Source organism: Cinclus cinclus, chromosome 1 (assembly GCF_963662255.1).
Source record: "Cinclus cinclus chromosome 1, bCinCin1.1, whole genome shotgun sequence".
Taxonomy (NCBI): Eukaryota; Metazoa; Chordata; class Aves; order Passeriformes; family Cinclidae; genus Cinclus; species Cinclus cinclus.
Window position 1 is genome coordinate 130,969,247 of NC_085046.1, and position 23,425 is coordinate 130,992,671.

At 38.6% G+C, this 23,425-nt stretch overlaps 1 protein-coding gene across 1 annotated transcript; it reads right to left on the reverse strand.

The window, feature by feature from the left end:
- Positions 1-1,571: 1,571 nt before the first annotated feature.
- On the reverse strand, positions 1,572-23,296 carry RNF19A (ring finger protein 19A, RBR E3 ubiquitin protein ligase). The gene is made up of 9 exons (XM_062490551.1): positions 22,677-23,296; positions 16,628-16,836; positions 13,909-14,053; positions 13,171-13,333; positions 8,605-8,719; positions 6,418-6,579; positions 5,556-5,769; positions 4,067-4,210; positions 1,572-3,715 (listed from the first exon to the last, which is right to left on the reverse strand). Exons 1-9 carry the CDS (start codon positions 23,291-23,293, stop codon positions 3,043-3,045), a joined length of 2,442 nt encoding a protein of 813 aa, XP_062346535.1. The 5' UTR covers positions 23,294-23,296; the 3' UTR covers positions 1,572-3,042.
- Positions 23,297-23,425: the final 129 nt, after the last annotated feature.

Consider the following 23,425-nt stretch of genomic DNA (forward strand, 5'->3'; position numbering starts at 1 on the left):
TAATGGTTTTAAGTTCATTAATTCTAGTATTTTTCAACCTTCTGCTTGATTAGCCTTAAAATGCATTATTATCCATGAGAGTGGTGGTATTACTAAGTAGGCAACTATTTAAAAATCAATCTGAATGACTGGAAGAGATGTCAGTCAGTCAAAAAAATCTTTATGCAACAGTAAAAAGTAATTAGCTCATACATGCACAACTCTATGATACTGATTGAAAGGATGGATGTTCAAGCCTGGATGCTTCACTACAAAAAAGACATGGAAACATCATGAGGAAAGCTTCTATGATGTCTTTTATCTAATGTTGCAACTATCTCCATCTCGAACAGATATTAAAATAAACTTCCTCAAGATCCACAACCTGATGCCAATTAGTCAAATTGGCCAGAAACCATGGAAAAAATTTCTGAAAAAGAACCACCATGCTGGGAGATCAGATGTAAATTTTACCTTTCCTCTAATTCATTTCAGTGAATAAAAAAAAAATACTGAATTCTTACAGTAGATCTGTAAATAAGAGAAGCATTTTCTGCATTAGTGTATTAATGGTGCATTAGCGTATTAGTGTATTAATTTTTATAGACTCAAAATTCACTGCTGCATTAAATTGATACTTAGACTGCCTCACATATGAAATACTACTTCTGAATTTAAAAATGTTACAAAATTAATCAGCAAATCAGTTTTCTCCTAGAAACTTATCTCCAGAATAAACTTACCTGCATTTTAATGTTGCTTCTTAAAGTGATGCATAAAATTATCAGATGATTTCAAAGTGACTGAAAATAATTATATTATTTGATAAAATTTATTTACAGGAGTAAACCATATTTCCATTTACCTGCACAGCAAAACTGAGGTCCTGAGAAATTAAGAAGTTTAAACTTGCTGAAATAGCTCTTCTGACAGAAGTATGACTTACATAAGGGTTTGGCATGAGGCAATCCAGCTTGGGCTTCTGCAATACATTCCTGTCGCTTTTAGTTTCTCCCTTCCCTGGCCTCTCGTGATGCAGGTGAAAAAACAAGTCTAAGGAACAGGCAGTTCAACTAGGCAAAAACCACCAGGTATTACCCAGAAACTGTGGCCAATCTGTGGAGTTTCAGAAAGAACTCTGTGTAGGCCACGTGAACTGAGAAGAGCATCACTTTAGTCAGAGAAAACAGAGTTTGAGTTTAGTCAGCGATCTGACTTGCACCAAGATGGTGCAGTTCTGTTTGAAGAGCTCAAGCCAGAACTGCATCCCTCCCACAAAACCATTTACTGTCCTCCCTGCAGAGAGGCAGCTCAGGTTTCTTTTCAACTTAGAGACGGCTGAAATCTTGTACAAAATGCAACTGACTTTAGATCTTACATTTCCAAGAATGAGCGCATTCAACTTCCAAAGCACAGCTAATGAAATAAAAATATTTAAAGGCAGCAAGAGGTAAGAGCAGTCAGGAAAAAAGGCTCCTTGGGAACATGCACATTTTCATAAGGCTGATCAGCACATTGAACAAGAGACCACTAGAAGTCAGTATTTAGACATTTATTTCAGATATGCAGTTTACACGCATATTATTGAGCAAAACCAAATTGCAAATATACAAATACTGTAACAAGCATTACCAAATAACATAACTGGCACTAGTGTTATAAGCTATTACTGAAACTGGTGAGGATAAGTCATGGAAGAGGACTGTAGCTCATGGCATTCTTTTCATCCAATCAAACTCTCAGTAGCACCATAATGGCAATACATGAAACACAAGACAGAACATTGTTAACTGTTATTCTGAATTCACAACTTTTTTTCCATTTTAGTGAATTACTTAGCAAAAAAATGTTAACAGTGCAGGCGCTTTGGCCAACTTCAGCTTGTGTTCAGCTGTACATCTTCCATTTGCAAAAGAAAAAAAAAGCCAGCATATTTGGAACCCATCTTTGCACTTGGGCAGTCATTGCACTGCACTTAAGATTCTGGGACTGAAGACAGGCATGTCTTGCAAAGAGATGTCATGTCCACTAAAGCCTGAGTGAGTCTTTGGTAGGCCAATACCTCATTATTATATCTATGACAGTCATTTTATTCACTAGGATTTTCTTTTGAGATCCAAGGTGGCCAAAGAGGACATTCCAGAAAACATTACAGTAAAATCCTCAAACGACCAGGCACTTCAAACCCAGTCTTTTCCAAAGGCACCAAGAATGGACGGGGCACCAATTTTCCCCCTAATGAAAGGTGACTGCATCTGCTTTTCTATAATGCTTAGAAATCACTGTATTGTTATTTTACAGTTTTTATACACTATATAGTAGCCTTATCCACTGCATGATTGGTTGCATGAATAAATAGGTAACCCCACTGTTCTACACAGGTGATGTCTCCATTCCACCATATATTAAGTACCAATTTCTTATGTTTTGAAATTATGTAAAAGCCATAACCCTGCTCAAAGTGTACACACATACAAACATTTCTGACACAGGCTACATCCATCTGAAGATATGCAGTTCATTCTACATGCATTCTAAATACAGTGTGTCCAGTTATGAAACAAAATTATCATTCTGAATATTCACTGTTGAAGTATGTTTGTAGAGGTCTCTGCAGGTCTCTGTTTCCCTTGAATTTAAGAGTTCACACAAGAATGGTTTTAAGTCTCTAATGCTCAGCTAACACCCTTTATCCCAAACCCCATATTTTCCAAGTGAACAGTGCAGGACATATTATTCATTTCAGCATTTAACATATTAAGAATTTACCAATTTTTATCTAAATACACCAAGTATATGCTTTCAAGCAAAGTTCTGGCAAAAATACAAAACATGGACATATTTGTACTGCTGTAATGCACTTGGTTAAAGCCTTCATGTCTCTTCACACAGGTGGGAGATCCATAGGAAGTATTTTGCCTTATCAGACAAGTATATAGAAAATGCAGTTGTATCAAAACCTTGCTTCAGCTGGTCACCTGAAACTTATGGAAGTCGCACGTGATTCAACCAGCTTTGACAGGGTTCTTTAGTGGCAAATATAATTTTGCAGCACTTACAGATTTACATTTCGGTCTGAATAGCAGTGCTTAATTCCACAGCCTGTTGTGAATGGTTGTTGTTTGTTTCTTTCAGTGTTTCAACAACACCTAAATCTACATCTGTGGAAGATCCATTATTAACGCTTTCCTCAGCAATGTAACTCAGCTGTGCAACATCAGTGCTTGGGGCTGTTGGAACAGGCACAGGGATTCCACTCGGCTGTGGAGAGTTTTCCAGGCGATCATTTTCCACCTCTGGGAGAACACTGACTGTGGTGAAGCGAGTGTGATAGTCGCTGGAACCATGGCTACAGGAAGTTTTCATACTTTCCATATCTGAGCAACTGAACTCAGAGAAATGGCTGGAGTGTGAATCTGCTACAGATGGAATACTATCGCTCAGAGAGGGAGAGTCAAATTCACTGGAGTTTGTGCTTTGCTGTTCCAACAGCTGAGCATCCATGTCCTCTCTCGTCTCATTAATCTTCACGCTGCTCTTCTTTCTCAGCTTACCTTTGCACTTCTTCCCCGCCGTGCTGTCCTTGGACCACTTGGCGGCGCCGGCTTTGCCTTCGGGCGGGCCGGAGCCGCGCCCGGCAGCGCCGCCGTCCTCCACGCTGCTGCTCCCGCTGTGGTGCCGGAACTTGGCCGGCTTGGATTCGATATCCACCTGCACTTCCAGGCTGTTGCCTTCCCTAGAACAGGGGAGAAGCTGTGAGTGTAAGCGCTCGTCGGAGGGGGGAACAAACTCTTGCTCCTGTCCAACATACACAGTGAAAGTGAGAGGGATGCATCTTGTAAGGAAAAATGTTTAACCAAATAAACAGCCCAAAGGAAAACACAAAAGTTTGAACGACCAAACGCTTTACTGAGCTACAGCAGTGGCGTTCCTCTCTGGAAATACAAGCAGTCACATGTAACTCCATTGGTAACAAAATCTACAGTTTCAAAGTATAATCTTGCATGTAGAACAACTGAGGCATGCTTAAAATACCCTTTAATAAGCAAGGCTTATAAATATTCTATTTTCACAACATTTCTCTTACCTGTCCAAAGGGATGTAGGAGTTCAGAATGGATCCTGCCATTGCTTTGGTACTGGCATTGTCACTAACTGTTCCCAAGCTAACTGTGCCAGATTCTCCACTCAGACTGTATCGTTCTTTCTGCACATCTGCTTGTACTTCCAGTCTTTGAGAGAAAGAGAGAGACTTGCATATACTACCACAACAGTTAAAGCACAGTAGCTGAAAATTAGTGTCACTATGTAGAGTGCAGTAAGTAAATAAATCAGTAATAGAGTTCCTGAGTCACACCAGGACAGATGGGCTTATTTACCCTACTGTCACATGTTCTCCATTCCCAGTGCCAAAATTTATTATTTTTTTTATTAAAACAAAGCAAACAAAAACACCTTAAAGCAAAACCAGATTAATTTCCTGAACGTGTTAACCAAAAAATTCTGGATTCTTTCTCTCCTGAGATTCACAAGGACCACTTCCTGGTTCAGCAGATAGTACACTGTACTCCAGAAACAATCAGAAGGGTACATAAATTCAAGACATGATAGATCCCATGTATTCCCTGCTGCAAATTACTATTAATCAAATAAGAGGCAGAGAACTGTGTTCTGAACTCTGCTTTGCATTGTATTGCTATCAACTGCAACAGGAATAATAGAAACGTGACCAATCTTGAATTTGGCTCAGCAGATAAGCCAGAAATCAAATTACAAGCTTTTTTCCAAATGTCTTGTTTATCTTTGTTCTAACAGTGAAATGGAAGTGTTTTCTTCTGTTTTAACTCTCAGCTCTTTAAAGAAGAGGATATGTATACCTCACTCAGCAGTCACAGCCTGGTACACCTGGCCCAGCAGAGGGGAACTCTTGATACTATCCCACTCTCTTTATTCTATATAGTTTGGACTGCCAAATTACTCAAAAGGAGCAGTGTTGGCAGCTGATTTAAGGAGAAAATTCCATCCTGAGCCCCACATGCTAACAATCTTTTCTACACACTCCCTTTCTCTTCAGGGTGCAGGACAGCCAGAGAGGTCAAAATTCACAGTAAGCATTGAGCATGTGACAACAAGCTGCCCCTTGGCAAGGCCAGGTGTTCATCTACCTCTCCTCCTGCCTGAGATCCATTTGGAGTCCACGCTCCACCCAGATGTTCTGAAGGCACAGCTTGGTGCCTGCAGACTGAACGAGTCAGCAGTTCTGACTTTTGGCTGAGGTGTACCAGAGAACAAAACTGTGTTAGAGATGAGCCGTTTCCCTCTGACTCCTGCCCACGGGCAGCTCTCCTGGGGAAGCAGGACAACAAGATCTCAGGCCCCACTCAGCCTACACAAAATCAAAGTCCTAAGGATTGAGGTCAGGCAGGATCTCTTGAAAATCAGTAAGTTCGTCAGGGATGAACTCTTTATCTCCCAGCAATAAGCTCCTTTTAATAGCAAAAAAGGGAAAACCGAGGAGGTGCACTTCCTGTGCCTGCAGGTGGAGCAGGAGAGTGCAGGGCTGGAGCAGGTCCTCACCTGTTGAAGCAGTTGACCATGGCACTCCCCGAGAGGCTGCCCGTGATGCTGGCCCCAGCCAGGGCCATGGTGCTGGCGGTCTCACTCAGGTTGTCCCGGATGGCTCCTATTCTGTCCATGTGGCTGCCGCTGGCGCTCAGGCTGCCCGTCAGGCCCCCCACGCTGCCCTCCCCTATGCTGGGGTTGTGCCGCGCCTCCGCCACCGACGTGGTATCTGCCCAGAGACACACAGGACCCTCAGCTATGGAAACAGCACCCAGCTCTTTCCAGAATGTCAGCATGAAAACTGTTTCTGAAATCACGCTGAGAAGGAGGATTTACAAAAGAGAACGTTGTCAAAAAAAACAAACAAAAAAACACAACAAGAAATAATTTAAAAAGACACCTTTCTTGGAGCTGCTATAATGGCTATGCCTGACATCACATACTTAAGATAGCAAAAAATTAACCATGGATAGGACAGGAAACATGGCTAAAAGGAATGCGGACACCCCATCACACAGGATACTGCCATGTAATCAAAAAACTGAAGCATCAGACCAGTCTTTAGTTGGCCTTATTAAAAATAAAAACTCTAACCAGTTTCCACAAACGAGGATTCTGAAAGAAGAACATTAATGCTATGTTAAAACTTTTACCTATGGTGAAGACCCGAGTTTGGTTTTGAATACAATGGGCAACAGAAGCTTTAACAGTTGTAATACAGCCCAGCACAAAATGACACAGAGAAGCAATTATCATCTGAGGGGTGCAATTTCAGCAATGAGCAGAAGCAGCCCCAAATGCAAATAACTACTCTAGTATCTAAGTCCAAAAATACACGTCACAAAGCCCATATTTATAGAAAATGGAATTTTCTTACCCACAGCTGCATTTGTTCCACCAACATTTATATCATTTTCATCATCAAATTCTATCCTGACACCTTTTCCATTGCCAGCTGACACACCACAGCCTCCACTTCGGCAGAGGGAAATTGGAACAACTCCATACACATAAGCCAGCATAATAGGAACACCAATACCTACAGAGGGAAGTAGAGTCTTTCATTAAAAGTGACTTTTATTTTAGAGCCTTTCATAAAGGCAATTTCAATTTCCAAGATTACTTAATATTTGATTAATACTACACTTGAAAGAGATCAGGAAGGAGCGAAATTAAGAAATATTGGTAAATCACTAAGGAGAAATGACAGGTAAGTGCTTTCATCAGGCAGAATGTCCTGTCAGGACTGGTAGTAAGAGAAGCTTAATGACTGATGAATTAATACTTTCTGTATGTTCATAACATACTTTACACACAAAACTGAAGTACTTGAAAGATTCACAAAAGCTCCACTGGGCACTCCACTGTTCTGCCTGAGAGGCAGAAATAGCAGAGACCTATTTAAAATGCTACTCAACTAAAAATGTCAGTACCTCCACTACTTTAATAAGGGACTTCAATTTACATCCACTGAAGGGAGATGTGGCTTTGCTATAAATTTAATAGGACTTAACATTATTATTACTCTGGGATTTTTCAATATAAGTTTTCCTTAGAAGTAAACAATTCTGTGGAGTACAGTGGCAGGAATTAAGGGAAGCCAGCTAAAGGAACTGTAGACTAAACCAGACACAGATACACACATATCACGTTGAGTGGACAGTGGAAGTTAGTCCTTTGGCATATGAATTAAATCATCCTATGGCTTTGCTGATGGAATATACAGAAGGTACAAAAACCAGCAGTTTGAAAAATGTCAAGCTGGTACATTCTGAAAAAGTCAGGAGAGAAGCTCCTAATAGAAAAGCTACTCAGTCTCATCTAAAAGAAGGGTTCCAATTATACAAAGTCTCCTTCACTGGAATTACTCACATTCAAGGAAGAACTCCACGTTCTTATGATCATTATTTTGGAAACCACACAACGCCCTGAGACTGGAGGCCATGTGTTAATGGCAAAGGGGCAAGAGCAAAACCCCACAAAATAAAACCCAACTCCTTTCCCTGTAAAGCCACATTTCATCTCTGTTCAGGAGTAAGTAACAGCTTGAGAGAAACAAAGTAAGGCAGACCTATACAAATACAACAATGAGACTGTGTCCCACCACCTGTTTAGCAGGGATCTGACACCACAGCTACATGAGAACAATGCAGTGCAGACTGACACCAGTTTCATGGCTGGCATATCCTCATTTGCACAGTGGTCCACCACTGATAACAAGCAGTTTAAAGCCACAGCTTCCCGGCCAGTTTGAACCATCACTGGCTAGAAGTGGCCTCATCTTCTGGATGTTACTCGTTACTCTCTGAGCATTGCATCTGGCATAAAGGGGAACGCTGCAGAAAAAACTGTGTACAGGGGGCTGATTCAGCTTAAAACTAAATGGTGGGTCTTGGTGTGAGTCAGCTATCCACAGCAGCTTACTGTGCAACCCTCAAGATGCCTGTGCTGCAACAAAGAGGCAAGGCAGTGCTAGTAAAGTCCCCTCCTTTTAAAAAAAATCTGGGTTTACAGTGATCTTGAAATTACCTGAAAAGATGAGGCAACTATCTTTGTAAGGAACAGCAAGATTCTCCTTAAATGCTACCCTCAACAATCACCACGATAAAGAGTGTGATGCATTTTGCACTGACTCCCAGAGCAAGACAAGTGGTTTGTCAGCTACTGCAATGTTAAGTGTAAGAGACCATTTTTGTTCTGCATGGAGAAAAGTTTGATATGAAGTTATTAAAATATGAATAGACCTTGATGCAACAAGTTTTTTTTTTTTCTTGGTCATTTAAAAATTCTTTAAATACTTCAATCTTAAAAGCCAGATGCAACGATGTGGAAACAACAATTTTCAAGATAAAAGTTAGTTTTAATTTTTCAGGAAATGCTATATTAAAATCAAGTACTGTATTCTTGATTCTGCCCCAATAAATGTATAACCCCAGACTCCTCCTTGTCTTGGTTCCTTCCCCTATAAAGGGAAACTACAGCACTTAGGTGTTTTATTCATGAGTGTTTATAGAGTTCTGGTTGCAAGGTGCTACCGAGACACAAAATTGTAGTATTTACTTACCTACAGTTACTGCAGCTACAACTGGAGAAACAATTACAGATAAGGTTACACCACCTGCTATAGCCAAGTTTCGCTTGTGCTTTGAAATGTCTTTGCCTTCATATCGATTGTGAATCTTGAAAGAAGAAAGGGGGTTTAGAGTATTATCAACATCAATAATACATTGCTGCAAGGATGGAAGAAGTGATAGCTTGAAGCTATACACTGTTGTCTTCCAGACAGACCATATTATATGCAATGATTTATTTCTTATCTCAAAGAAAATAAAATTTATATATATCCTAATTTTAGGCAACATCTTACAAGTAAGAAGTCCTCCTATCCAGCATTAAGCATTTATTCTCAGCCTCAAGTTTGAAGAGCTAAGTAATTAAAGAGCTTTGTTTAATCACTACTCCAGCTTAGATAGCTGGGAAAAGTAAACAAACTTTCAGGATTAAAAAAAAAAATGCCACATATGATCAAATTGATACATCTCATTCCCAGTTGTCTTTTCCCTGAAGAGTATGGAGTTAAAACTTTCACACTTTACTAGATCTACAGAAACAGGTTGACAGCAGAGCCACAAGAGAGCCTTCACCAAACACAGCCTGGAAGGAGGGGAAAACAAGAACTCCATTGCTCCAGCATCCCCTCATGACAAGCTGTTGAGACAGGAAATGTTTTTGCAAACCTGAGTCTTAGCTGTGCTTCTGTTTACTGAGAAATCTGCTACCCAAACCTCTTACTGATGGTTCAAGTCTGCAATAACTCTGAATGTGACTGCCTTAAACTTACCTGCCACAAACCCCACATGAACCTGAAAGGCCTTTAAAGATCACTGCTCTATAGAGATTTCCCACATTTGTGTGTTTCATTTACTCTCTGTAGGAACATGGCTTCTCAGAGGTATGCACTGCATCTGTCCTCATTCTTGGGTAAGATATAATTACAAAGGAACAACAAGATATCTGAACAGCCATCACAAAGCCAAGTTAATCCTCACTCCATAAAAAATGAGTACACAAGATGATAATGGCAAAAAATGAGTTGCAGGTCATGCTTCCTAAATTATCATGTTATTGAATGCAGTGCTTTCTAAAATATAATTTCAATCAGAGATTTGGTAGGGTTGTTTTCATTTTGGAATAAACAAAGTCTTTGTATTTGTTCAGGCAAGGCAGGCAAGGAAAGGGCAGAGAGAGCACTGTGCTTTGTGCAAAGAGAATGCATTTACTTGCTGTGAGGTGCATTATTCAGAGAGGAATACAGAGTGAGGGAGCACTTGAATATTGAACATGCCTATGGATTAAAAAGGAAAAATTGAACATGAACACTCTCATAGTATGAGTGTGTAAGAATTATAAGCCCAGAAAAATTAGGTTTCATGGGGCTCTGAGCAATTAGCAAGATCACCTAAGGCACTGAATTTTACAGTTATGGACAATTTTAAGTAACTGCTGGCATAACACAAGAGACATTCATAAAGGTTACTGGATTCCTTAAAAATACACACACACACCAAAAAAAAAAAAAAAAAAAAAAAAAAAAAAAAAAAAAAAAAAGGAAGTGGTTATGGAGTAGAAACTGATTTAAAACATCAATAAGAAGCTTTTGGACACTGACTAAATAATAAAGAATAACCAAACAAAAACACTAGGTCAGAAGACAGATTTCAATAAACACAGAAACCTATTAGGTTACAAGACTTATACATATAAAACCAGAACTCTAGCACTTCCTCAAGGAAACTCTATCAAGGCACAAGCACAAACTCTTCCAATGCAAAGGACAGACAGAATGTTGAAAAATAACAATGAAGCTTCCTTTACCAAAGCAGGAACAGCATTAAGAAAATAGAAAGTAGGTCAGATTGCTATGAATGGGTATAGAAGAACAGCATGAGGGTGTTAGGCCAAAATCAGAAAGGTTAAACTAGAGGAGACAAAAAGCAAGGGATATCAAAGTCAAGGAGAAATTATTCTACAAGTATAGTGCTAGTAAGAGGAAGACCAAATTGGATCAATTTGCTGTTTAAGAAAAATGAAAGACAGCCAGCAGATGAAACTGGAGACCTGATCCCATTCTCTTTTCCCTTCAGTTGCCACTGAAGGTCAACTGTGAGCCAGACAACTGGTGACAAAGAAGTAAGATCTGTACAAATACAGCAGATTGGAGCACACTTACATGAGCTGATCTAAAAATTTCTCAGCAGGCCAAGTTTCAGAGTCACTAATAGTAATTTTTGAAAATTATTTTTAGTACAGGGCTGAAAAAAAAAAAATCCAGGAAAACTGGAAATAGATAAATGACGATAACCTTAAAAAGGGTACAAACCAAGAAGCTGAGGGAATAAAAGACCACTGAACTGACTTTAATTTCCTGAAAATTGGGACCTTGTAAACATCAAAACAAAGGTAGGAAACAAAAAGGTCATACTGATTTTTTTTTCAAGTAGAAATCATATCAATTTAATTTTCTCTGTAACAAGATAACTCAGCTTTGAGGAGGGAAAGAAACAGATGTCACACACTGACTAATTAAATTCTTACATTCTTGTATGACACTCAAGCAGTTATAATGGTCCAGACTGAAAAAAAAAAAAGATGAGAGAAATGTACTAAGCTTCATATGAATCTACAAAAAAACAAGTGAATAGTCATGTTTTCTAACTAGCCAAATTGAGACTCTTCACTCCATACTTCTTCCAAGAGATGTGCCTTGGATCCAAGAGCATTCAACATTTTCAATAATGTGGAAGATGGAAAGAGAAGAATGTGTGTGTTGAAATTCAGGCCAATACAATCTGGCATGGCTGCAAGATTGCCAGAATTCACTCCAGTCCTGAGAAACTGAATAAATGGTCTGAAATGACCAGATGCAGCTGAAATACCCATGAGTTCAAGACTACCCATAGGAAGAAGCCATTGCCTGAATTACCAGTACATGGGAAAGGGTTTTTGTTTTAGAGTACACAAAATGAAAATAACACATTGTTGAAGAAGAGGTACCTGGTAGTTACTGGCACAAAATCACCCTTTCATTTAACTCAGCAGTAGTAATGCTTCACTGCTGGATTCAAACTGGACAAAAAGGTGGCATGAACAACTACAAGGAAACCCAGAAGAGAAGAATCAGAAACCTAAGCCAATGTTTTCTTGACAGTTCGTTAAGAAAAGCTGGAAGTGCTAGGTTTGTTAAGAATGCATCTAAAGTATCATTAAATATGTAATGGCATATTGCAAAACAAAAGGATTCTCTTCATCAGCTGAAGAATAGGGCAGTAGGAATCTAATGTAAATTCTCTTCCTATACCAATGTTAAAAACACTAAATTTTTCTAACAAAACCAAGCTTGAAGGGCCCGTGGGATCTCCATCGTCAGATGTTTTGAAGCGCAAATATTTGACAGGGGTCACAGAGAAATGACCACTAAGCACTGGGATACAACAGAAATTCTCATGAGACTGCCCTCACAGACTAATGCTCTGAGACTTTAACATATGAAAAGTGCTGTGATGGGGTCCTATTCCAAAATATGAGAAAAGCTAATCATGCAAATGTAATTAGAAACACGTAACTGCTGCCTTCTTCCTCTCCTCACTTAGGAGGTCCCAATGACTGTATGGGACTAAGCAATAACAGAATAAAAGGGTCAAAACCCAACTGTAGCAGAAAGTAGGGCACTTGCTACAAAGAAAAAGATCAAATAAACACAGTGGAAAAGCTGCATCCATGAACATTTTGTCTAGCAGACACACACCTCCTTCCCTCCCCAAGAAATGCAGAATTGAGTCTGCGCCACTCACTGAGAACCGATGCCGATAAAAGCAGAAAAACAAATCTTCCAAGCTATCATCTCAAAAAGTCAATTTCCAAAAGATCTAGATAACTTATTACTACATCCTAAATTACATATAGGGGTTTGTTGGTTACTTTATAGTAAAAGCTACTATATTTTTTAAGAGGAAATTTATCAACTGTCTTCTGATTAACATGATCGTTTCTAGTTCCTTCCCAGAAGAAGTAAAATGAAGACAGACTAGCTAGCAATGAACACTGCTCCACATTGGTGGACTGGCCCAAGGCAATTAACAAGGTGATGAGCATGAATGCTGAAATATGTGTATGCACAAACCTGAACTAGAATAACTTTATACTGCAATTCTGGTAACTATCAGCTTTTAAGGGAAAAAAAAACAACCTCTTTGTCTTCCTTGTGCTCTAAAGACTGTTTAATTGTAAGGGACAGAAGGGGAACCAGAGATTAAAACAAGAACAATTTTGAAAAAGCATGCAGGAGTTTTCATGGCAGGATTTAGAAACTGGAGATTGTCCAGTGCTTTGCTCTGTATGTTTTAAGAGAACCTAGATTCTTAAAAACACTGCTTTTAGCTCCTGTACAACTGACAGAAATGTCCTTAAATAAATCAGGTGTTGGCTGATTTGGTTTTTTGGCGATTGTGTGGCTTTTTGTTTTGTTTTTTTTCTGGAGGCCAGTTAAGATACCAAACTGAACATAGTATCACCCAAGGCATAGAACAGAAGGTAAAGCCTGAAGCATGTTGGGAGTTGAAGCCCTTTTTACCTTACGTCCCACGTACACAGGAATTCCAATAATCATAGCAGGAATAGCAATGCCAGCTATTAAGGCAATTCCTACAGGAGCTCCAACAAGCGTCCCTAGCTGCCACAGGATTTTCTTCTTACGGCTCCATGGTTTCTTTCCCCAAAATGTGCAACCTGATGGGCTAATAGAGAGAAACAAGAAAGCTGTAAAGAAACCGTAAAAAAAATCAACCTAGCTATACACTACTGAAGGTTTCTCTAGCTACAAAATTATTATCCTTAAATTCAAGTTACAGATATTATTTCATTTCATACTTACATAAGTTATTTCTTCATATTTTTTTTTGCCTTGAGAGCATATTTTGCAATGTAACAAGAAGCATATTGTACATTGCTACACACCAATCTATGGTTCACAGTAAGGTGTATAATCAGAAATTCTGTATTGCCTAATACAAAGACAATGCAGCTGTATTAAGACATCAGTAGAAAGAGGGTGTGTTAATCCAAAAAACTTGATTTGTACTAAGAACATGTTGCATGCACAAGACTTACAAAACATTTTAAAATAAAAATAACAAAGCACTAATTTAAATACATGTATTGAAAACTGACTTAGTTCTCTGATATGCCTACTTCAACGGTGATTCTCTACTCCAAGAGGAAGAAAGCCAGACTTATAGCACTTGGGAATCTCCTAAATACTTTAGAAAACAGATTACCAACCACATAGAATTTTTTTTTTTCTTAAATGTACCTTAAATAATGTAAATCTGAGATCTCTTTCATACATAGCCAGCAGAATTCACAGCCACAGACAGCACAAGTCATATGATTGCAGCTTCCATCATTCATTTTTATTATATAAGCAGCACAGCGTGGGCATGGCTTTATGTCATCAGCTGTTTAAAAAATGAATATTAAAATCATATCAGTTCCTCAGACAAGCAAATATAATCACAATACAGACATACACTTGGGAAAACTGACTGAACCATTATCTGAAAAACTTAAGTTTTTTATAAGGTTGCTTTACAAATCTTCATTTGGCCATGACTTGGTATCAAATTTATTTTTACAAACCTTGGACCAACCAAAACTGATGAAAACAAGGTGATGAAACAAGACCACATTCAAGTAATTGAATAGTTAATGCATACCCTTTGTTTAAGGATTTTCTAAGCTTAATGAAATATACATTAGAGTCTGACATTAAATATGTATGCTAACACAGGACTGATAACATGGTCTCTTTAAATATAATCCTCTTTTACATTTCATGCTGTTATGAATCTTATACTTGAATATTCAGTCTCCACTCTGTTAACGGATCTTAAATCCATCTCCCCATTCACATTAATGTACTTCTTTGGTACTGCCAACCTTCTCTTGACTCCTTTTCACAGCCCTGCTTTATACTTACTTACTCCCTAAACAAATATAGTGAGGCAGAAGAAAACTCTAGAGAATCTCTATGTTCCCATGTCAAAGGTGGAAAAATGAGGTTAAGTGATTGGCTCTGTCAAACAAGGGGACGTTGAGCAACAATGAAATACACACACCACAATTGTGATCTTCACTCCTGTTTCTGTTTAGGACAAGCTATTTATTCACAGCAGCAGAAATACCTTGCAGCTCCTAGTGCAGAATTCCAAGTTTACTACCTCTGTGCTACTAGGTAGGACAAAGGGAAAGGAGAGCTCATACTTGATAGAAAGAGCACCTGGAGAGGTGCAGAACCAGCGGAAAAAAGTATCTCTACCAACCCCAGTGCACAAGGAGTAAGCAGCTGAAAGGATTCATTAGCTATTCCCACTTGGGAGCACATGCACAGCCTACAGGGCAGAAAGTAAACAGATCAAGTTCTTCAGCACAGGTGCTGTGCTGCTCTTCAGGCTCAGAGAAACTGAAAGGGGAAGGAAAGGAGCCGGTGTGCTAATTTATTTAGCTTACATGCAAGTTTATTTGAAAGCTAGAGCAAGATGCCAATTTTTAGGGCAAGATGGGATGCATGGTTAAAATAAGACAGTGCAAACTACAAATTAGAGACTCTCGAGTCTTGGGCTGGATTGGAGAAAAACAGCTCTAACTACAAGGTGCAAGTGAGACCCTTTACCCCAAATATCGGCCTCGCTTGTTCAGGCAGAGACAAAAGCTGCCAAATAAATCAGAGTTTGGTGTAATTCAGAGCCAGTTCTTGTCAACAGCAAATTGGAATCTTGATGTGCTAAACATTACTCTGAATAGTTTATCTTTTTTGGGGGGAGTCACAAACAAGCTCAGCTTTAAGAGATGGAATTGTTTGCCTTCTCATAGAAAAAACAGATGAACATTTCCTAGAAAACCAAAAATTTGTAATAACAAAGATGCACAACATCAGAGCTGGCATCAAAGTAATAGTCTTTTTGAAAACAAAATCATTGGTTACAAGTTTTAATTTTAACAGCTGGGAAATTTCACCTACAGTGGAGAAAACAATGGCACTAAGTGATACAACTAAGAAAGTCAACATGCTAAACGTGGGATGTCTTGCAGCAAGTTAATTGGATTTCATGTTTTTCAAATACAAAGAACTTAAAATGCTGACAAGCTTTTGAGACTTAAGTCAGATGTTCGGGTCACAGAGTACTTCAAAGCATAACTGTATTAGGTTGCAATATATGATGTGACCAAAAGTATGTGTTCTACCACCATCTGTTGAAACCAGGTGGGGCACTGTTCTTTATCTTTTCCACAACCCATCCTTCCTCCAGGAAGATACTGTCTGTTAATGGGCCATTCAGTCCCACTGCATGATAAAATTACATCATCCCATTGTGAAATGCTCCACCCAGGGGGAGGAGCCAAACATTTCCTACCTAGATAAAAACTGAAATTTGGAACACCAAAGCAGCCTTTTTTCCACTGGATTCCAGAGGAAAACCAGGCCCTTCTACATCATCACTGGACCTTAGGAGGAAAGCTGCACACCCTTCTACAGGAGCAGTGCTTCAACTGAACCACATCTGTCACTCCAGGACTGCAGCCACCATTTAATGGGACTGCTACCAACACCCTGACTGATGGGGTGTCAGGTTGGAGTCCGACTCTGTCATTTTTTTTTGGGTTCATTCTCTGTAATACTGCATTTCTATTTTAATTTTCCTAGTAAAGAACTGTAATTCCTATCCCCATATTTTTGCCTGAGAGCCCCTTAATTTCAAAATTATAGTAATTTGGAGGGAATGGGTATACATTCGCCATTCAAAAAAAAAAAAAAGGCTCCTGCCTTTCTTAGCAGACACCTGTCTTTCAAACCAAGACAATAACATTTAAAATTTTAATTCAAATTTAAAATTGCTATTTTATGTTCCCGAAAGACAAACCAACCAGTTTCTATCTACCATATCGCTACTCCGTTCTTTCCTTATCTAGGGTTAATTGTGCAAATGTACAGAAGAGATGTTTTACAGACACAGCACCCTGATCATAAATACCTGCTGCTCCAGATTCCTGGCTGTAACTGATAGATGAAGAACGAATGGTTCTCAGGCGCAGACTCTGAGCTCTCTCCTGGCGAGCAGCATCACAGGTCTGGTTGGGATGCCAAATTTGCTTACAGTGGTAGCAAAACTCGGTTCCACAGCCCTCTCGTCCACATGTCAGTTTGGGGCAGCTGGCACATCCAAACGCGATCACAGCATATCTTTAACAATCAGGAGGGGAAAGAGAGAATTTTGTTAATAAAAGTAGTTCTAAGTATAGAACAAAGTTGACTAGACAGCTGCCAGAGTAGCTGAAGCAGGTACAAAGGCAGTGGACATCAGGAGCTGACTACTTCCTTCAGGAGGTGGCCAGCACCAGTTCCAGAACACCTTTTTCTACAGCTTTATTGCCATTGCATTAGATTAAGATTGTAAAGAAATACTACAATCACTGCAACACTCACTCACCTTTACTCCATGCAGTATTCAAATATACTGTATTTAAAGCTGAATGCAATACTGTAAGGTTTACAGCCACCAAGACACCACAGTTTGGAAGAATGGGACAATAAAGCCAAAAAAGGTGTTTAAACAATTAGGAAAAGTTATAGTTTCAAAAGTGTCACAGTCACTGTGGGCACATCTTAGGTTGACCCTGTCCACAAGGGAGGATCCCTGCTAGGTGACCATCAGTGTAACCAACAGCTGTAATGACATCTGGTTTGGTACTGCAGACATTTTAGGATTTTACTAGTTGTCTTTTAGCACGAATACCACTAATTTTTTTAAATAGGTGTTCGATAACTCTTTGTATTTTAAAAGATCAAAACAACAAACCAAGTATTTTATAAACAGGACTTTGGTTTCTCAATAATTAAGGCATTTTTAAAAGTGCATTTCAAACATAAATGCAAAAATTGGTAGGAGTTCGGGCCTCAATGCCACCTTTACTCTAACAATACTAAAAAGCCTCCAAGAATGTTGAGACTTACAAAACTGTGCTACACTACTTCGTAATCAGACACTACATGAACAGTTCCATGCAAGGAGAGTTGAAGTGAGAAAACTGTTCCTTCATTAGACCTGCATTTCAAAGTTCACATGATAAAAACACGCACTCATATTAACAGTAAATACATACATATGTATATATATATTTATTAATTTATACCCATTGTAGCTTTTCTCAAAGATTTTATGCAATAGCTTTATTTATATACATAATACTAAGTCTGCTGGTATGAACATTTAAAACTGATGTATGGTTTTTTTCACATGAATCAGGTCCCTGAATAGACTTCAACAAGTTTATAAATGCAACAAGACTGAGTTTCTGTCTGTTCAAATGAAGGCAATTTTGTTTTAAAAGACTGTTTATTTTTAATCCCCGTCCATTTTATAGCAGTTCCATAAATTAAGTCAAAATTTTATTTATTAGTAATGATACTTTAAAAATACTAGTTATGATACTATAATTTTTTTATTTAAAATATTAAAAAATATCACAAGCCTATCTTAAAATTTAGCTATTTTTATTTAAGTAGCTAGATCTGAAACTCTGCAAAGTTAATGCAAATCCTCTCCCTTCCCTTATTGTTTTAAAACAGCATATTTGATGTCCCTCCCTAGGAAATCTTGCAAACAAATAAGACTTTCAACATTTAACTTACAGATGATGCCGTTACAAATGAGATACATGTTTGTTGTCTGTTTACAAATATTTCTTGCTTTCTAAGTAGAGAATTATTTCAATAATTGCTCGACTCTTCTATATTGCTGCCAAGTTAATCAGCTTCATTTTTCCCAGTTTCTGCAAACTGAAGAGATAATTGCTTTGCATGTACACAAAGAGACACTGATCCAAACACTTCTTCAACAGGGATACATTCAAGGCTTGCTAATGTTAGACCAAAAAAATCTCAAATCTAAGACACAGAATAAAGTATCAATTTATATCCTCTGCCTTCCTATTACTAATAAAGCATAGACACATCCCTGAAAGTATTCCCTGATTGGGACTGATGCATTTGGCACATCTTTAAAAAGTAATTTTTCAGACCAAAGCAAATCTCAGTTCAAACTGTCCAGGATTACAGGTTTAATTTTTACATTTAAGTTATTTTTAAAGGAGATGTGAAAGCCTAAAATCCTTGTTTAGGCTGAGAGAAGGGACAACCAACCAAACTCAAGAGTAATACCCAGTAAAACAAAAACCAGAGGCAGTGAGTGATTAATTGAAGGCTGCACAGTGAAAAGATGAATGAAGAATCTGTACTCTTTTGCATGATCTGCTTTTTGCCTGATAAAAGTGTAAAAATTTAGGAATCGCTGCTCTCTTCTAATGATGCCAGCAATACAATCTCAGAGCAAAAACCATTAAATAATTCAAACAGAAGAAAAGACAGAACACATCTGGAATACTGATTCAGTAATACTTGTTAAAATTACTCTGGGGAACTAGTACGAAAAACAGAATATAATGATATTGGTCTAGGAGAAGGCTCATGAGGTTTCCTATTGGTGCTCCTTCCCCAGGGAAGGATTACCTGTGTGACAGTGTCTCCATCAAGCCACTGCTGGTACCTTAGAGCTGGTCCAGACTTTTACAGTGTTTCAGGTAACAACCAGGATCAGGATGCATTTGAGCTTGCAAGAAAAGCTGCAGATGAAGCAGCCCAGGGTGAGGAAGGCCGTGGTGCCAGTGGTATGGACCACTCTGGCACTGGGCTGCTGTAGTGCAGGAGACCCGTGCAGGGCAGAGCTGCTGCAGCAGAGGTTCCCCTCCAAACTCATCTGCAGTTCTCCTGCTGGGAGGAGAAGTTGCTCTCCACTGGGACAGAAGTAAGAGCAATATACTTGGTACTCTAGATAACCTTGTTTCATCATCTGTTTGGTTCATGTTTTGCTGTCCCTAGGACTTGTTTTTATCCAGAGTTGAAACAGAGAGGAAAAATAATTATTTACTTATTAACTCTTAATTGCTGTTTCCTTAGAACCCAGGAGACCAATGATGTAAAAAAAAAGAAACAAAAACAAAACAAAAACAATGTTTTAAAAACTGATCTAGTTTCCTTCCTTTTTTTCATTTCAGGGATCAAAGTTCTATAATTATTTGCTCTTTATCTAGTTCAGATTTTTTACTTAGTGTGATGCCTAAACCCTGAATCAATACTACATGGGATGTTTGATCAATGCTGAAAAGAGCTGAAGCACTGCTGTGCACCATCCATTTTTTACCTATTTGTGCAGTAATTTTTGACTACCAAAATGTTCCATTCCACACCAATTTTTTATTTATTATAGTACTTATTTCTAATCTTAAAGTCAACTTCAGGAAATTATGCTACCCTCTGTAGTTATTGCACCTCTCCTACTTTGGGGTTAATTGTAAATTTAGTAAATGCATTCCATCCAGCTACTTCATGGAGTATTTGATCCATGCTAAAAGGTCATAAGCCTAATGTATTCCGCCAGGACTACATTTCAAAAACTATTCAGAAAAAGAAAAAAAAAACAAACCCTGAACTTAAATTGCATATTGTACAACTGGATTAGCTGCCAAAGCAATTAGAAACTGTGACTACTGTTGCACCACATAATTACTAAAGCAAATGTCCTCTGATCTGAAGTTTGTGTGAACTGAATGCCATGCATCATCTCTGAACAGTGTTTGTTAGCAAAGGCTCTTCTATGGAAGTCTGAGTAGTCTTTGTTTCCCTAAACCTTACACCTGTAAAGTTCCTTCCATGATCTTCCCGCTAAGCTCCACCACAAGATCAAATCCCCATTATTACTCTCCACACCACTCCCATTTCTCTTTCCTACCTCCCTCTGTGTGCCCTCCCTCAGCTGAGCTCATACAGACTTGTCAGACAGGGCTGCAGCTGCCTGAAAGCCAAATTTAAATTTTTAACTGGAGGATTCACACACAGGTATTACTCTTGCTGGAGGCAATACTGATGGTCTTTCTATTGTTCAAGTAGTATGCCCTTTCCCCTAAACTACCTAGATTAACTTCTGCTGAATTCTTAGTCCTTGCTGCCCAACATTATCACAGGGTTCTGAAGGTTTCAAAACAATCTGGAGAAAGATGGGAAAAAGACAAAACATGATTGCAGGAGCTCTTGTTTGTTTAGGAAGACAACCAGAAACAGTGATCCTCCTGAGAAGTACCCAAGTAGCCAACTTTACACCACTTTAAACTGGCAATGAGAATTTAGTGAGGAGGCACTATCTGTGCATTAAAAGCAGAATTCATCTGTCATTGTGAAGCTTTTCCCTGCCACTTAAAGTATGTTAGGAAAAATAATGGTGTCAAAAGTACAACGTAAGGTTGCCCATGCAGTACAGGTTTGTTCCCTTCATATGGACACTGGTAGAGTTTATCTGCCTGGCCATATACTGTATTTTCCACAGGACTCCTCTCCCAGAGTATGGAGCATGCAATCAGCAGTTCTGGAGCAATGATTTAAATACTTGCTGCACACCAATGCATTGCTGTGGTCTCTAATGACTACATGGAACTTTAACTTTGCTCTGAAGACCCACTTTCTGTATTTATAATGGTCTTATCCATAACAATTATCATCATAGTTTCTGATCTCTGAAAGATATTTAGGAGTTTGGGTTTTTATTAACAAGTAAGAAAACTGAAGCATAAAAACAAAACTGCCTTTGTCTCAATTAAGTACTAAAAAAGTATCTGAACCACTGAACCATGGTTTAATAAAGAACAGTTTACCAGGTCTTATATACTTCTCAGCTTGAATAATAACTGTTTGTAACACAAAAACTCAGGGCAAAGCATGCTTCTGTCTATCAAATAATACCTTCTAGTGGTTGTTTTATTTTGCAGTATCAAAATATTAAGAGAAATCTGTACTGGCTTTGTCCATATGACTTTGTTACAAGCTCATGCAACAAAAACATCCCTCAAGTTATTTTTTCTTCTGTCCTCAAACTATACCACAGCAATGCCATCCACTTTGGACCTGATATGAAACTATCACCTCTCCGGTCCCTGCTTTTGACTTGCATTAGCAAATTTTGTTTCTTTCAAAGTATGAAAGCAAAGCTGTATTTTGAGTAAGTCCTAAACATTAAGCACCTGGTTATTAATACTGCAGTATTTAATCTAACAGTCTGTCCTATCTTGCTTGTTCTTCTGCAACAGTCTTCCTTTTCTTTATTCTACTTATTACTTGTCTGTGAGGCTTTGAAACGGAGCTGTCAGTCTCTGAATTTTTAGTGTGCACTGCACATCTGGATTGCAGTCATGCCTGTATTCTTTAAGCAGTATGATAACACAAACAATCTCTAAAAAAGCAGCTTGCTGAAGAATGGCATTATGAGATACCAGCAGCACAAAAGCACGATGAGCTGCTGCTCAGTAGTATTCAGCCTGCTTAGAATTCAGCATGGTTTCAGAAGTGCTTAAAGTATTAAAGCAAAGTTAAAACATTACGCTCCCCAGATAATAAGCAGGAACAAGCTGGTTATCTTACATCAGAATCCTGCTGACAGACAACAAGTGCTGTCTCAACCAGCCACAAGATGGAAGATATCTGAAGCAGGAGAGGCCTTTTAATCCAAAGAAAAGCTTAAATCATTTGTCACAGTTAAATCACCCACTGTGCTTTAACAAATTAAGTTAAATTATAGTCACCAAATTTTTAATTCTCTTTAGTTTGAGCTTTGTACCATTGCCTTGGCAGTGCAACATCTAAATTTCTTTTGCTTGCTGTAAATAAATGGCAGGCATCTACCAGTAAAAGTTGCTTGACATTGCTAAAATTCCCTCTGCACGAAAAAAAAAAAGAAAAACCTACTCGAGAAAGCATTTTATTTTGGAAGATGGTTGTGGCTTGGGGTGGTTCTTATTGTTGGTTTCATTTTCACTTGTTTTGATTTCTTCTCTTTTTATTAAAGAGAATTCTGCCTGCTACCTACTCGTACAACTCTAACACCCTAAGTAAAGCAAGTAACTTTTCAAAAATCGTAATTCTATGAAAATTATGTATTTACACTGTCACATTTTGGCAAATATAGGAAAAATACATACCCACAATCTGGAGCCGGACACCACCTACAATCAGGATCCGCGACCAGCCATCGCCTAAGCATAAACTCTTCATATTTTTCCATCAAGATGTCATCATTTAATATCAAACGAATATCATGAGGATTAAAACGTTCTGAGCATTCTGGGCAGCTAATATTAACTCTGCTCTCAGAGATTTCTATCCGGAGATACTGACGCAAGCAATCCACACAAGATCTATGGTGACAAGTCATTATCTCTGGGAACCTGTCCTTGGAGTGCCGCAAAAGGCACAAGGGGCATTCCATGAAGTCTCCGCTTGGTTTGCTGCTAGAGGTTGTTCCGTTATCAGAAGAGGTACACGTGGAGAAAATAGAGTTCTTGTCTGTACACATTTCTGAATGAATACTTTCAATGCTTGCAATTCCATCAACACCTCCATTTAAATCCCTGGACTTGCGTTTCGTGTCTTTTTTTCTCCGAAAAAGTGAGCCCAATGAAATTCTTCTTTTCTTTGGTGCTTTTTTAACTGATGGTAAGCTCACAGAGGAAGCAGAAGACTGGAGGTCCCGATCAGAGCCCATTTGCCGATGTAAACTCATGTCTAGGCCACTCATCAGAAAGGGGTTAAATTTCATACACAATCCTAATCATTTTCAAGGATCAAACAGAGGCAGAGGATACAGGCATATTATTATGTAATCAAGTTTGAGAGTCCTCATGCAGAAGAATTCACGTGTATCTTGTTCCAGCAAATTCTTCAGAAGAAT